Here is a 14,981-nt window from a genome sequence, read left to right on the forward strand (position 1 = left end):
TTCAACTTTAGAGGAGATCTTTATTTTCTTTTCAAAATTTTATTTAAGCATTTTCTAATAATTTTATATACTCTTTCTTGACAAAATTTTATTAACCAATTTGCTTAATTACATAATACTATAATTTTTTAAATATATATTATAGCCGCATATTAGAAGAGGAGAGAGGCGAGCGAGACTAGAAGATGTGAGTGAGATTAGGAGAGGGAGGAGAGAGGCGAGAGGCAAGAGAGGTTGGATACATGTGGTATCCATTGTTATCAGGTTATATCACGAATGTACTCGATATAATTGATTTGTATGTTGTATTCATTTTAGGAGGAAACAAATGAACAAAATTAAGAGAGGAAAGAGAGAGCATAAATACATGTTGTTTCCGTTTCATCACGAATACAACTGATGCAGAATACAAATACAAATATAATTGTCTAAATCAATTGATTTGTACCGTATATTGAATATACTTGTATCAATAGTATTAACGAACAAAATTTGTGCATGATTGACAGAATAAAAGTTTTAATAATACAGTGATACATAACACGTATATAGTTGATACATAATACAAAATATAATTGATATAAAATAACAAAAATACAATCGTCATATTTTTGTGGAATAGTTTTTGGGTTGCAATGGTTTGGGCGAGTGTGAGAGGGGGCAAGAGGGAGGGACAGAAAGAGGCGAGGGAGACAAAGGGAGAGAAGAGAGAAATTTGTTATTAAACTCTACATATAGCTACAAATTATAATGACATAATACATACCCTAAACTTCACTTCAAATTTCAATTTTTGACCTCTAACTTTCATAATGCACAAACATGCACCTTAACTATACAACTTTTAAATAAATAAACAAATGAGTCCTACATGACACAATACATGTAGGACACCACATAGAACAAAAAATGACATATAAGATGATATGTACGACATGTGTGTCTATTTGTTCAACTTTATACAAGTTTAATTGCATACTTGTGCACACCCAAAGTTACAGGACATAAATGTGATTCGAAACCAAGTTAAAGGGCATATTTATGTATTATGTCAATTATAATATTTTGAACTATAATGATTCTAAGTACGTATCACATATTTGTCTTGTCATATACTTTTCCTTCTAAAAGTTATTTGGGTTAACATTTTTTTTTCGTTTATAATATATAATTTACAGGTAACTCTCCATCCAAAATAGGATTTTAATTTTGGAATTAAGGAAAATTAACTATAAAAATACATGTGACCAGAAAATATATATATATATATATATATATATATATATATATATATATATTTTCTGGTCACATGTATATTGTCGGTAGAAAGGGGCAAATTTTGGTATCAACTTGATGATAATAAAGGCTGTAATAATGAAAATATTAAAAAGAAAAAAGAAACTGAAGACTTTTTTTGCTTTATTGTTGTGTTCATATTTTGTTTATATTGATATTTTTGTTTGTCATACAAGAATAATATTAAGGAGAATTACTCAATTAGCACGTGCAGTTTTTGGCTTAATTATTTGTTGACCAATGAGGTAATTTTTTCTAAATAAAACTTGCCAGAACACGAAGGAAAAGAGTTGAGGGTCCAACAATTATATTAAACAATGAAAATTAAAAGAAAACATAAATGCATGGTTTTTGTTATACATTATGTTAATTAAATTCAATCTCTATTGGTTAGGTTCTTGTCCAGTTCAAACTTGATAACCTTTCACTTCTAATTTAATGTATGCCTTATATGTATCCTTACTAGGAGTTCTTTGGTGTAAGATATAATGTATGATAATTTTAAAGATAAAATGTATAATCTTTTATTCTGTATTTGATTAGACATAAGACAATCATGAGATTATTTATATTTCAGCTATAGAAATAAATTATTATATGTACATGGTGAAATTAATAACATATCCTACTGTAATTTATTCGGGGAAAATTTCGATAGTAGCGAAATCAGATTTTTCAATGAGAGGTTTAAAATTTAAAAAAATAGACACATGTAGTAGTTGAAAGGGATTCGACATCTAATATATACCTAAAAATATATTTTAATCATATACACAATAATACAATTTTCTGGCGAATGGGCAACAAAAAGGTGTCATTCAAGTCTAATATAACTTGTTCTAACCGAATGAAGATGATAAAACCTCAAACAAAAAATGATAAGTTGTCAAAAGAATTCATGGGGGCCGACCCACAGGTGGAGGGGTCCTGCTAGAGTAGCTAGGGAGCAAAATAAAACGGGCTAATAAGAGTTTATTTAATAACACTATAAATAGCAATGGATTAGCCTCATTTCCTTGTACCTCAATTTCCCAACCATATTCAATCCTCCTCCAATTTAAGTAATTAACTAGTACAACACCATTCACCACCAAAATTAAAATGGCTATTGAATATCATCATTTGCCATTTCTATTCCTTGTTTTTCTTGCATGTGTACAACACTCTTATGAACTCGGAGTTTATACTGGTTGGAAGAATGCTCATGCAACATTCTACGGTGGTTCTGATGCTTCCGGCACCATGGGTATGTATATATTTATGTATAGGTAACATTTAAGGCCTCTTATTAAAATTTATTTTTGTTGTTGCATTCATGCACAGGAGGAGCATGTGGATACGGAAACTTGTACAGCCAAGGTTATGGTACAAATACTGCAGCTTTGAGCACTTCACTGTTTAATAGTGGGTTGAGTTGTGGATCTTGCTATGAACTCAAGTGCAATGTCAATGCTGACCCTCGATGGTGTCGACGTGGAACTATTACTGTCACGGCTACTAACTTTTGCCCACCAAACTATGCCCTGGCTAATAACAATGGTGGCTGGTGTAATCCTCCTCTTAGACACTTTGATTTGGCTCAGCCTGCTTTTTTAAAAATTGCTCTATATAGAGCTGGCATTGTCCCTGTCATCTATAGAAGGTATTAGTATGAAATTGTCTTTAAATTGGTAGTTACAACTTTTACACCATCAACTTCTTTTTCCATAGACCCTTTAATGTGGCAAAATTAATTCATTTTTGACTAATCTTCTTTTATTTTCTTTTTTTCTTATATTAAAACCTCTTGAGAAAAGATTTATATTATCAATTAAAAATTTTGTTCATCAATATGTGTCATTTGCATTTTTGAGAAAAAGTTTATCTATCTCATTTTTGTCAACTGATAACGGTTTCAATTTTGCAAAATTTATTTCACACGCGGTCAATTATGATTCCATCATGTCATTAGTTAATTATTTTTGTTAAAAAAGACTTAAATATGTCAACAAACTTTGAGAAAATGACTCATAATGCTATTAGTTTTAAGTTTGGTTCATCTATGTGAATTAGTTAACAACTAATGACATGGATAAGTCTTTTCTCAATCCTAAATAGCATATATGAACCAAACTTTTGGCACATGATATAGATGAATTTCTTCACAAAGTTTGATGTCATATTTGAGCGTTTTCCCTAGGAAACTAATTAAAACATGATCTTAAGCGGCAATTTTAACTATTATAACTTAATTGCCGCTAAATATACATATTTTTTAAAAAACAATTAGTCTTTTCAAATGTTACTAAAGCCTATAGTTAAACTGGATCCAATACTAATGAGCGTACAGATATTAGCGCTTTTTTTTAACGTGGTACAACACATTATGTTGTCTCTAAAGGAGATTTTGTTATGGTATGGCAGGGTCCCTTGCATGAAGAAAGGAGGAATGAGATTCACCATTAATGGTCATTCCTACTTCAACCTAGTGTTGATAACAAACGTTGGAGGTGCAGGAGACATTCGATCAGTGTCCATAAAGGGATCAAAAACAGGGTGGCAAAAGATGTCACGAAATTGGGGTCAAAATTGGCAGAGTCATTCATACCTTAATGGCCAAAGTCTTTCTTTCAAAGTAATAGCTAGTGATGGAAGGATAGTCACTACTTACAATGTTGCTCCAACTAATTGGCAATTTGGACAAACTTTTCAAGGAGGTCAATTCTAAGACAAAGTTAATTACTCCATATGTTCTAAGACATGAATTTAATTCAAGGGGTCTTCATTTTTCAAACAATATGTATGAAGTTATTTGTCACACAAAAAAAATAATTTAAGATGATAATCAAAAGTGTCTACCACTCTGTTGATTTATCGTCACACAAATATACAAGCACTTGGCAGGAATTACAACAAATGAAACAAGTTGGCATTTATTATGTAGAAGTGTGTTTATGTCATCTAATGTTAATTAATGTGAATATATTACTATTACGTCGTCCTTTTTTAGGTTTCCTATGTTTTTTTCGAGAGACAAACGATATGAATTTTGATTTAGTTTTAAGATGTATTTTTTCATTATATCGATATGAAAAATGTTGCAATTTATAATACTTTTCGTATAGTTTTTGAATATCTATAATTATTATTTTGAATTATCAAATTAATGTATTAAATTTAACTTTGAAATTTAATTATCAAATTTATTCGCGGAAAGCACAACATGACAACTAAAAAAAGCCGGGAGTTATTTTTTTTAGATTTGGTATTCGAGAACTAGAAATAATAATGAATGTGTTTCTACGAGTTTTGAGAACTTTCTTCTTCGATATCTATATCGAAGTTCTGCTAAAAATCATCTGTTTAGACAGAAGTGACGTATAAGTCATTAGACTAGGTCATTTTTTGACAAAATAGGAGATCATTAGGTTATTTTTTGACAAAATAGGAGATGATGAGTGACATTTTCTGCAAAACTTCAAGACAAAAGACTGTTGTGCAGCAAAATTTGAGAAATTTACCCATCCAAAACCACCAAGTATATAGATTCAACAACAACAAAAAAGACCAATTCTTTGGGATCCTTCCTTTCTTCAAACGGTAAGAAAAAAAGATAGAATCAGGTCGATTCCTGAAATGCCTTATATTGGGGTTGAAACAAAGTGAGTACACAAGAACACCAATATAATTCACCATCTCTCCCTTTCTAACTAATAATTTAACAAAGAATACTTCAATCTCAAAACAATTTTCCCTTTATCAACACCAAGTTTTCCACCTGTGACAACCCAATGACCCGGAGGATCTCGAGGTCCCTTGCTCATCTCCGTCATGTCAACAAATTTTGCCAACTTATTGCCAATAAAATTCTGTCCTGGAATTGAACTTTCATTGCCATTGCTATCAGCCTGTTTCCTTAACTTGTCATTCGGGGTGTGATCCCACAACGATCTTCTAATAGTGCAGCCCGGTAGCCTTGAATACAAGAGCCTCATATACAAGACGTTTCTCGAACCAAAATCCCAGACCCCAAGCTGAGCTCCTGTGACTATGTATACACCTGAAAGATCTCCTATGAAAGTTTCCGGGCTCTCAATTGGTGCACTACTCACATGTGAGAAGTTCTTCCATTTCACTGCTTCGAACCATCTACTGTCTTGTTCTTCAGGACCCTGCCACTTTGGAGCCCCAATTGCTATATGACTTTCCCAGTATGGTTGGAGGATCCTAGGAAGAGAAACAAGATGCTGAAGATAGATGCATAGTCGATTAACCTTCGACCCTTCAAGATATAGTTGCAAGCCGGTCACGGGCTTACGTCCCACTGACACCTGCAGTGGATCAAAACCAAGAGCAGAAGTCAGGCCTTTGAAAATGAGACCGCCAGACACATAATGATAAACGCTTTAGTTCATCTATCATCCAGATTATACGTGTAGCATCAACCAGTAAAATTATATTTAGATCGAAAGACATTAACGTACTTGTTCAAGGTTAACAAAAAGCTTTTGCCCCATCATGCTAAACTGAAGCGATGGGCAAACAGGTTCCTTTCTATGCTGATTAGGAAGTTTGTCATGTACAGGAGCCCATACTCTCGGGACCTGAAACTCTAAGAAATATCTAAGCTCCTCGATTTGAGGTTTGTCTGCAAGAATTCATGCAACTTGGATTACTTGTCACCAACAAAAACAACGAAGCTCACTGCTTTTGTACATGTCTTTAAAGGATCAAGTGTCTTACATTCAAGATAAAGACTTATAGCCCGTGCCAAATAATCCCTCCCTTTAACCCCTTCAAGGAGGAGTATGATAGGAACAAACGACATCTCAATAACGTCTGGAGAAGATCTAATAGTATGCGCCCATTGAGTATGGCTTTGTTCCAGATCATCCCCTCCCCTTCTTCTGCAACTGACTGTAACATCCTGCATGATATACAATCAAAAGAACGTAAAACCTCAATGCCCCGTCGATATTCAGAAACATTAGTGTTGTGAGGCAATGTTTAATGAAATCAATAATAACGAAAAAGAAAAAATACAGAATTTAACATGGGGGAAGTGAAGGAAATTCACGTCATGCCACCAACTCTAAACTCTTATTATTTCTTAATGAAAGATGATACAAATACACCAAGTCATGTTTATATAGGCTGCGAAAAAACCAAATCCTGGACTGTTTAACATGTGCTCCAAGCAATTGTCTAAGTAATTCCGGACTACTTTAAGAAAATTTCAAGCAAGACTAACGTGCAGCGGTAGTCAGGCCCACAAACATAACAGTTAGAAAAGTTCACACTGTCAGAGCAAACTCTTTCTATGTAATCAGTCAATACAACCATCAACAAAATTTACAAACAATGAGCCAGTAGTAGCTAGAGCTCTACAAGAAAATTGACACTCAAAGACTTAATCCTCCAAATGTTTTATGTTGGACTGTCTGTCTCGCTCTCACTCGAACACACAGACAGACACACAAAACTTCCCTATTCCCCTTTTTTTTCCTTTGTTGCTTCATTCATCTAGCTGGGACAGAGTATGTGATTCATGTGAGACTACTACCTAGTTTGAAAAACAATCTTGTCATTCCACCAAATATATATAGTCTACATAGGATACAGATACATACAGGCTAGACGCAGCACAAAAGCTTTTACTTTGGATCTCGAGGAAAAAAGTATTTCATTACAACATAAAGTTACAACAACATATCATGTAACCATTCAATTTTTTTACCATTTTTCATGCTTAATTTAATTAAGTATTCATCCTCTAATATATATAGGCTAGCATATTTCACCCTCAATAGTACAACATATTTGACAACTGACACACTGAATTATTTCCTCTGCTCATAATCCTAAAGTTATCCCATCGAAGCTGACAAGATTTGAAAAGTTACAAAGAAAATGGAAGAGGAGAAGGTAAAATACCTCTTTTCCATTTCCGGGAATATATGGCGCACTAGTAGGTTGCGGATATATCCCCTGATTATTGAAAATTGATGGATCACCAGCCTGCTAAATTAAACAAAAGGAAGAATCAGAACAGAAACATAAGAGTATATCTCAAAGGGTGAAACAGACTATATAAACCGTAATAAAAATAAAGGTTCTCAGAGAGATTGAAAACAAAGAAATATATGGAACTAGCATTAACCTTGTATTTCAATAAACCTGAACTTGTAAGGCTTCCTGTGCTGGAGAATCTCTGATTTCCGATGTCTTGAACGTAATTTTTTATTTCTACTGTGGATAGAGGTGATGATATATGCTGTTTAACGTAAATTACATCCTTTCCACCGATAGTTACAGATGTAATTACATGTGTTCCAAAATTCTCAATGAAGCTGTAAGACACAGAAGTAACCCTTGCCTTAGATGATAACAGAAGCTCTTGTAAAGGTACTTACACGTTAACTATAGACATTTGTAACAAAAAACAATGAAGATGAATTCCAACCTTGCCAGTGCTAGCGGATCCCACGATGTTGGCACAGCTCTTTTAACGTCGTCCCGTAAAACAAGAGGGGAAGTCATGAGTTGAAGATTAGAAAGTGGTATGAAAAATCCATCCATACAAAGCGTCTTTGTACTCGCGGTATCTATATTCTTTGAACCAGTATAACTGAATGCAACATTGAAGCTACCAAGAGGAGCATGGCCTGGTAGATTAGCCTTTTTATTAAAATATTCCACCATCTGCAATCAACAATTATCAAATGCATTAGGAAGGAAAAGTTCAAGAAACTGGATTATCAGATACTACAAATCAACAAAACGCGAGTATTACCCTCAACTAAGTTTCAATTAGAATGTTTGAAAGTACAAGTAAAGGTAAATGAAATATAGAATGAGGCTGTGAAAATTATAGTTCACGGATTATTTCCAAGAAATATGACTTATACAGAAAGAAAGGAAAACCATCTCGATATAGAATTTACATGAAGAGAGCCAATGATATTGATGGGAAAGATGAAAAAAACATGAATGTGTATGTGTTCTGTTTCCGCAAGTGAACGACTTCTTTGAGAACATATTTTCTTCCTATCATCTCGAGATTACAATGTACAAATATACCATCATAGCATGTTTCTCTTAACCAAAAAAAATGAGCAGATAAGGTAATGTTCATATATTTCGGCCATAGTACCATTTACATCCATTACAATCATGTGGTAGAAAGATGAGGTGTAATCGTCTAGTCCCTAACAAACTGTTCTCATGGAACTTGACCACTATATAAGCCTTTTCAGTATACCATCTAACTAACACAGAAAGCTCTGAAGATAACGCCATCGAAAGATTTAAATATCACATTTGCACATCCACCCTTCCTCCTCCCGTCTGTTATGTATATGATGATTATATTGATTTCTTTAAGGACTTATGCTAATTATATTTTTCTACTTGTGCAACTTTTCCTCCCAAATACAAGCCGGGGATAATGTTATTGAGGTTAGCTTAACGGGATTCACCTAGGTCACCTTTTATCATCAACTGATCATATCTAATTTGAGTTTATATGTATACAAAGCAGCGATTTGCAGGTTATTAATGTTTGACCTCAATATGGATACAATGCAAATCCTTCCTCGATGAGGAAAAAATTGAAAAATAAAATATTCATATTACATTTACAGATTTGTGAAACACAAATGTGTTACCACTAATCTAATGGCACCACGCCAACAAATCTGGTTAAATGTTTTTTGTTCGGCTCATCTCTACCACAGGCCTAATCAAGAGACTGTTTCTCCTCAAGTCATACAACAAAACAGCAGCATGCACAACATAAATACCGGAAATGTTCGTAACTAACTTTAACTGGCAATTGGCCTAAACAAACAGCCTTTTTTGCCTAAAATAACTACAATAACGGTAGTAGCACAATCCATACAAAAAATACACATAAGTACCATTTACTGACAAAAGGGTGCAAGATGAGATTACTTTTCTTTCTCAGAAAAGCAAAAAAGGATAAAATGGAGATCAACTTCAACCAAAGAATCATTCAAGGTTGCAACTTGAGCATAGCATGAAGTATCGAGACTACTGATCAAAACAATTAAACGGATGCACCCTATCATAATGTTCAATGTTTCCGATTTCAAACATGAGACTGCAATCTTAGAGCACTTCTTTTTAATCGAGTTAGTTTCATAGACGCCACTCAACTAACAGTTTACTCAACTAATTATAATCATCTTAGAAAGTCACTCGACTTTGATTTGTAATAGAAAAGTCACTCAACAATTGTCATTTCTCCTACAATTCAAGCAACATTTTCCGCAAATATTGCTGAGGTAGAATTTTTTATAAACACAATTTATTTTCAAAAACTATTTATTCTAATCAACTACTAAATTGATCCGATTTTTTATTTTTCAAAATTGTCTTCCGAATGAATTTCTGAGATAACTAATATTAGTTGATTGACGTTTATATTACAAAAAATAAATAAGTTGAATGACTAAAAAGCACGACAAATATTTATTTCATAAGCTAATAATCCTTGAATTCTCTCTACAAATTTGCACAATGAAAATAGCTAACATCATTTAACTCAAAAAAAAAAGAAGGCATATTTGTGTATCAATTTGACTATAAATGGTAACTAGACATAAATTAACATACCAAAATCCAAAACAAGTTTGGTTTCTAACAACATTGAATTGCTATTAGATTTTGAGTAAATTAAAAACACAAAAACATGATACATACATACCTCATTATAAGAGCAAACATTAGTTCCATGGCGTCCAACAGATTCTTGAAAGTTGCTAATATCTTTTGAAACATTTTGCACAATAACATCATCATATAACCAAAGATCACTTGTATTTTCTTCATTAATTTCTACAACCCTAGACCCACCCATTCCCTTACAATATAACAACCTTGTATCATAATTTACATCAAAACCCCTTCCAAGTGCCTGCACTCCATTTATTACTGTATGAATTGCTGTTTTTTCCTCCATTAACAAAAATTAGCTTCAATCCAAAACAAAAAATTCAAAAAAATATGAAGACTAAACAAAACATTTACCCTATCTATACATAAACATAAATTTGTGTATATATATATAGTTTTAATAACACTTTATTTACTCTACTTTTGTTGTCTGTATTTCAGTAATCTAATTCTAACATTTATGTCCAAAAATAGGCATCGACTGTTACTTTGGGAGAAATGATTTACCTTACTTTCAATCTGAACCGTTGATTAGTCTAATTGTATAAATTTTGATGTGATCGGACGGCTCACAAGACGTACGCGTGAGTGGGACTTTGACTTATCATATTCAAAACTCTTTTCAGTTGTCTTTACTCATCTAGGCCACATTTATCCCTAATTCAAATTCAAACTTTGATCGAAGAAAAAGGAAAATTACAATCAATTAACCATAAAACAAATTTTACATATAAAAAGTCTTATTTGTAGAGTAAACAGGTATTCAAATTTTCCTGTTTGACTTATACAATGCAGAATCAAATTTTATTTTAAAAAAAGGAGTAAAACACTAATTAGAGTTGACCAAAAATGACAAACTTATTTCTGTTTTAAAAAGTGAATATTTGCATTTAATTTTGTTTTATCATACTTCTTCAATTTCTCAGTAATTGAACTGATAGAGACATTTTTTATTTATCAAATTAACTTACTTGATTCATTTTCAAGACTTACTTTACATAGTCCGGGAATTGGCGACTTACCCATAAGTGAATTTGGCACTAGATATTCCAAAAATGGGGACTATCAAGTCAATATAATAGACATTTTCAGAATGTTCTTTTAATTTTACTTTTTATTAATTAGTATCGGAATTAGTTATTAATTAATGTTTACTTGTTTAATTATTTTAATCATAAATTTGACAATAATTAATAAAAATAAAAACAAAAAGTTATACATAATTTATTTATTAGTCTTCTTTTCTTAAAAGATGTAAAACACCTCAACAATTTAATTAATTTGAAATCGATGAAGTACTAACTAAAGTCGACCAAACATGAACCAAATCAAATTTCCTGTTTTTGAAAAGTGAACATTTGCATTTAATTTTGTTTTATCAACAGTAATTAGAGTTGGCCAAACAACGACAAAAGTAATAGAAAGTTGGAGATGGAGATTTGTAAACATTTACTAAGAGTTGACCTTTGGACCTTTCCTTCCCACTTGAAATTTATTAGTAGTAACAACACTATACAACAATAGTTGTTTACTATATTAAAATTATGAAACAAATTTGACCAGAAAATTTGATCAGAATTTGACCAGAATGGTATTTTATCTGTGTTATTTTACCTTTTAAAGCATTTTTAACCATTTAACTTTAATAACTTTTAACTAAAAATGGAAAAAAGATTAATTTATTTTAAAATAAAAAAGATATAACAGACTTATAAATTTTCTGACCAGATTCTGGCCAAATTTTTTGATCATTTAGCATTACCTCTGATGAGTCCACGATTAGGACTCATTCAAAGCTTTATATTAATAGAGTTAGTGTCCTCAAATGCATGTTTTGCGCCAATAAATGATGTAAAGTGCCTAATTTTCAGGCATTGAGATTTATGAATGAAACATGGACACTAATGTGCAAAAAAAAAAAAAAAAACAAAGCAAGCTTAAGGAATGAAGAAATGAAGACTTGATGATCACCGATGGCACTCGGTGAATCTCCAAATCTCTACGACACCGTCTAAAGTTACAGAATGTTGGAGCTAAACTGGGATAACTTCGGCAAGCAACAGTTCCATTCGGTGTATCGTCGATTAGGTCGCCAAAAGTGCCGAAAAAAATGTTACAAGTGCTGATGGGTGAGATAGAAGAAAAAAAGGTAACTCGTTGAATAATTGGAGGATTTCAATTTGGATCGCCTAAAGTTACAATAGCTAGACCAAAAAGAAGAGAAAAATGAAAGGCGGGAACAATCGGCGAGTCGCCGAACTGTCAGCAAAGCCCGAGTAACCTCGCCGAGTGGTTTCAAGCAATTACACTTCAGACTTATTTAAAATTAATTTTAGCTGGAGATGGAAAGGTATTCAAAAATGTGAGGAACAAAAAGACAAAGAGTGATTTTAGCAAGACTTTTTTTTAGAGATTTTATAAAAGAAGATATTCTTAGTTGATTTTAACTTCAAATTTTCATTAGACCCAGGTATGTAAGACATGATGAATATTGATTTTCATATTTTTACTATGATTTGCTATACCCTCTTCTTGGGGTTTTGACTATGAGACTAATTGTTGAGTTTTACTAAGTGGGTGTCATTGATTTGTAAACAATGGTGTTAACTTAAAGTGGGTCTAATTTGTTGTTGTGTTTTGAGATCATCTTGCATGATTATTGTCATTAGTTAAGTGTTTTGTCATTGCTCGAGAGAAGAACAAAGCCAAAGTAGCAAGTTGACATCCTTAGTAGTGGGTCACCACGATTTCAGCTTGAGAAAGTGAAACATGAAACCTATCCTTTGTATCTAGCTTGAGAAAGTGGATTTGATTAAGACAAGGGCTAGTCATCACTCGTCTAGTGTTGACGTTCGAGAGAATTCATCAAAGATAAGGTAATTTTTCGAGAGAAAATTGCTTTACACATAGTCCTACTTACCCACGATAATTTATCCCATTATGAACATCAATGTTCTCCACTAAAGTGAACTCAATAATTGGTTGGTCAATTCCTCAAGTGTTACCTCATTATTTGATTTCTTTGTGTCGAGTTAGCCTTGTTTGGATGATTATAATCTGAAATTCAGAGTTTAAACTAAAAAATGTGTAGTATGTGTTCAGTTGAATAGTCTATCGTCAAATTATTGTAAATAAATTCGAAGAAAAAATTAATCTTTGTGGGATGGAGCCCAACTCATTTAATTGGATTATATACTGACTAACAATCATTGTCACTTAGAATTGGAAGAAGTATCATTGAAACATTAATCAAAATGATATCATTGCCCAGGAGTAGCGCTACTTAGAATTCTTAGATCGAAGATTTTGCGTGAATTGTTAGATGTAGTTGAATTAGGTATGGCTGGATTGTGTAGTGTTGGCTATATTACATAGAAGCAAAAATAAGCGAGAAAGAGGTGAATGGTAGTCAAGAAGGTCATCGGGACGACATCAATGATATTAATATTGCTTATAACTCTACTCAAACGGGTGGGATGGGTATAATTTGCATACCACAAGCTGATGGAAATGCAATAGTTGAGTTACTAGCCAACTCTTCATCTCCTACAATTGAAAGGACTCTATTAAGGGATAGACCCCAAAGATCAGCATGAGCATATACGAATTTTTACAGAGATGTGCATCCCCTTTTTTTATATATGTCGCAAAAGTCCATCGAACTGTTTATTTTCACTATCATTGATAGTGGTGGCTAATAAATGGTTGGATGAGTTACCAAACAACTCCATCACGCCATGGGGGGAGTTGGTTATAGTATTCAACACATTATTCTTTCCTTCCATAAAAAATGATGAAGCTTAGAGATAACATTCAAGCTTTTAAGCAAAGGAAGGGCGAACTAATTCATGAAACGTGGATGAGGCTTAAGAAAATCTTACTTAAATGCCCAAATCATGGGTTGCCAAATGATTTACTACTATAATACTTCTACAAGAGTCTTGATTAGGTTGATAAAGGGGTGGTTGATAAATTGGTACGAGCGGGAATAATGTCACAATCATTTGAGGTAATTTCTTCTTGATGACATGACCAAAATAAATTAAGCATGGTACACCCAAGAAAACCAAGTTTCTCCATTTTGTTTTAGAATGAAATAATAACAAATTGATAAAGAGAGATATGAAGACATTAAGAAAATGCTAACCCAAATGGCTTCATTACAAAAACATATGAAGGAGACACGTGGAGTGTTTAAAGTTAAGAAGGGTTCTTTTTCCTAATACTCAAAGCTGGGAAGAATCAAGGTTAGAACTCTAGGAGATACGAGGAGGGTTTCCACCCACGGTATTCATAGCCGGGTGTAAATCAAGGTTTGAACTATCAAAAATGAGAAGAGGAAAGAAGATACTGTTAAGATTGGGGAAAGCAAATGCCTATTGGCAAAGAGAAGAAGACTATGAAACCAGAATCACTCAAGTGGGAGCCCAAGATCGAGAGGAAGTGATAGTAGCCCCCTAGTCAATGATCTACTATCGCACATCCTTTATAAAGTGGAGGGTGAAGACGACTTGTTAAAAGGAATGAAAAATGACTTTTTATGATTGAACAATAAAGTTAACTCTTATACAGATGCAATTAAGACACTTGAAGGACAACAAAGTTTACTTGCAACACAATTTTAACCAGGAATGGCAACGAAAGATGATGATAGAAGACTAGCATTGGTTACTCGTAGCGGAAAGGTAGCAACAGGAAATGTGTCGGGCAATGAAAAAATCAAGTGCATGAAAAATACAAAAGTAAAGAGTAAGAAGAGACACAAAAAGAAATGGAGAAACACATTTACAGCCCAAAAGTTATGCAACCTTTGCTCAAAATATCGCCTCCATTCCCCCAACGTCTCAAGAAGAAGAATGAGGATAAGAAGTTCAAGATATTTCTATCGGTGTTCAAGTCTCTATCAATGAACCTCCTCTCATTGAAGCATTATTGAAAATGTTGGGTTATGCCAAGTTCATGAAGGAGTTGGTCACTAAGAGAAGGAGCTTGGATTTAGAGATGATCGA

The 14,981-nt window shown here is 33.1% G+C and overlaps 2 protein-coding genes across 3 annotated transcripts; one reads left to right on the top strand and one right to left on the bottom strand.

Annotated features, from left to right (window-relative positions):
• The first annotated feature begins 2,132 nt into the window (after positions 1 to 2,132).
• LOC101257101 (expansin-A10-like) lies at positions 2,133 to 4,276 on the top strand. Its single transcript, XM_004246227.5, has 3 exons — positions 2,133 to 2,542; positions 2,620 to 2,938; positions 3,700 to 4,276. The coding sequence occupies exons 1-3, from the start codon at positions 2,398 to 2,400 to the stop codon at positions 4,001 to 4,003; spliced, it is 768 nt and encodes a 255-aa protein (XP_004246275.1). The 5' UTR covers positions 2,133 to 2,397; the 3' UTR covers positions 4,004 to 4,276.
• A 627-nt stretch (positions 4,277 to 4,903) lies between these two features.
• LOC101249850 (MACPF domain-containing protein CAD1-like) lies at positions 4,904 to 10,685 on the bottom strand. 2 transcript variants are annotated; one of them, XM_010327452.4, is made up of 7 exons: positions 10,004 to 10,685; positions 7,739 to 7,977; positions 7,436 to 7,625; positions 7,210 to 7,293; positions 6,019 to 6,202; positions 5,760 to 5,923; positions 4,904 to 5,606 (listed from the first exon to the last, which is right to left on the bottom strand). In XM_010327452.4, the coding sequence occupies exons 1-7, from the start codon at positions 10,256 to 10,258 to the stop codon at positions 4,986 to 4,988; spliced, it is 1,737 nt and encodes a 578-aa protein (XP_010325754.1). In that variant the 5' UTR covers positions 10,259 to 10,685; the 3' UTR covers positions 4,904 to 4,985. The 2 variants fall into 2 exon arrangements, with proteins under 2 accessions (XP_010325754.1, XP_010325753.1); XM_010327451.4 differs by having other exon boundaries at positions 7,210 to 7,296.
• Positions 10,686 to 14,981: the final 4,296 nt, after the last annotated feature.

Source organism: Solanum lycopersicum, chromosome 9 (genome assembly GCF_036512215.1).
Source record: "Solanum lycopersicum chromosome 9, SLM_r2.1".
NCBI classification, from domain to species: Eukaryota; Viridiplantae; Streptophyta; class Magnoliopsida; order Solanales; family Solanaceae; genus Solanum; species Solanum lycopersicum.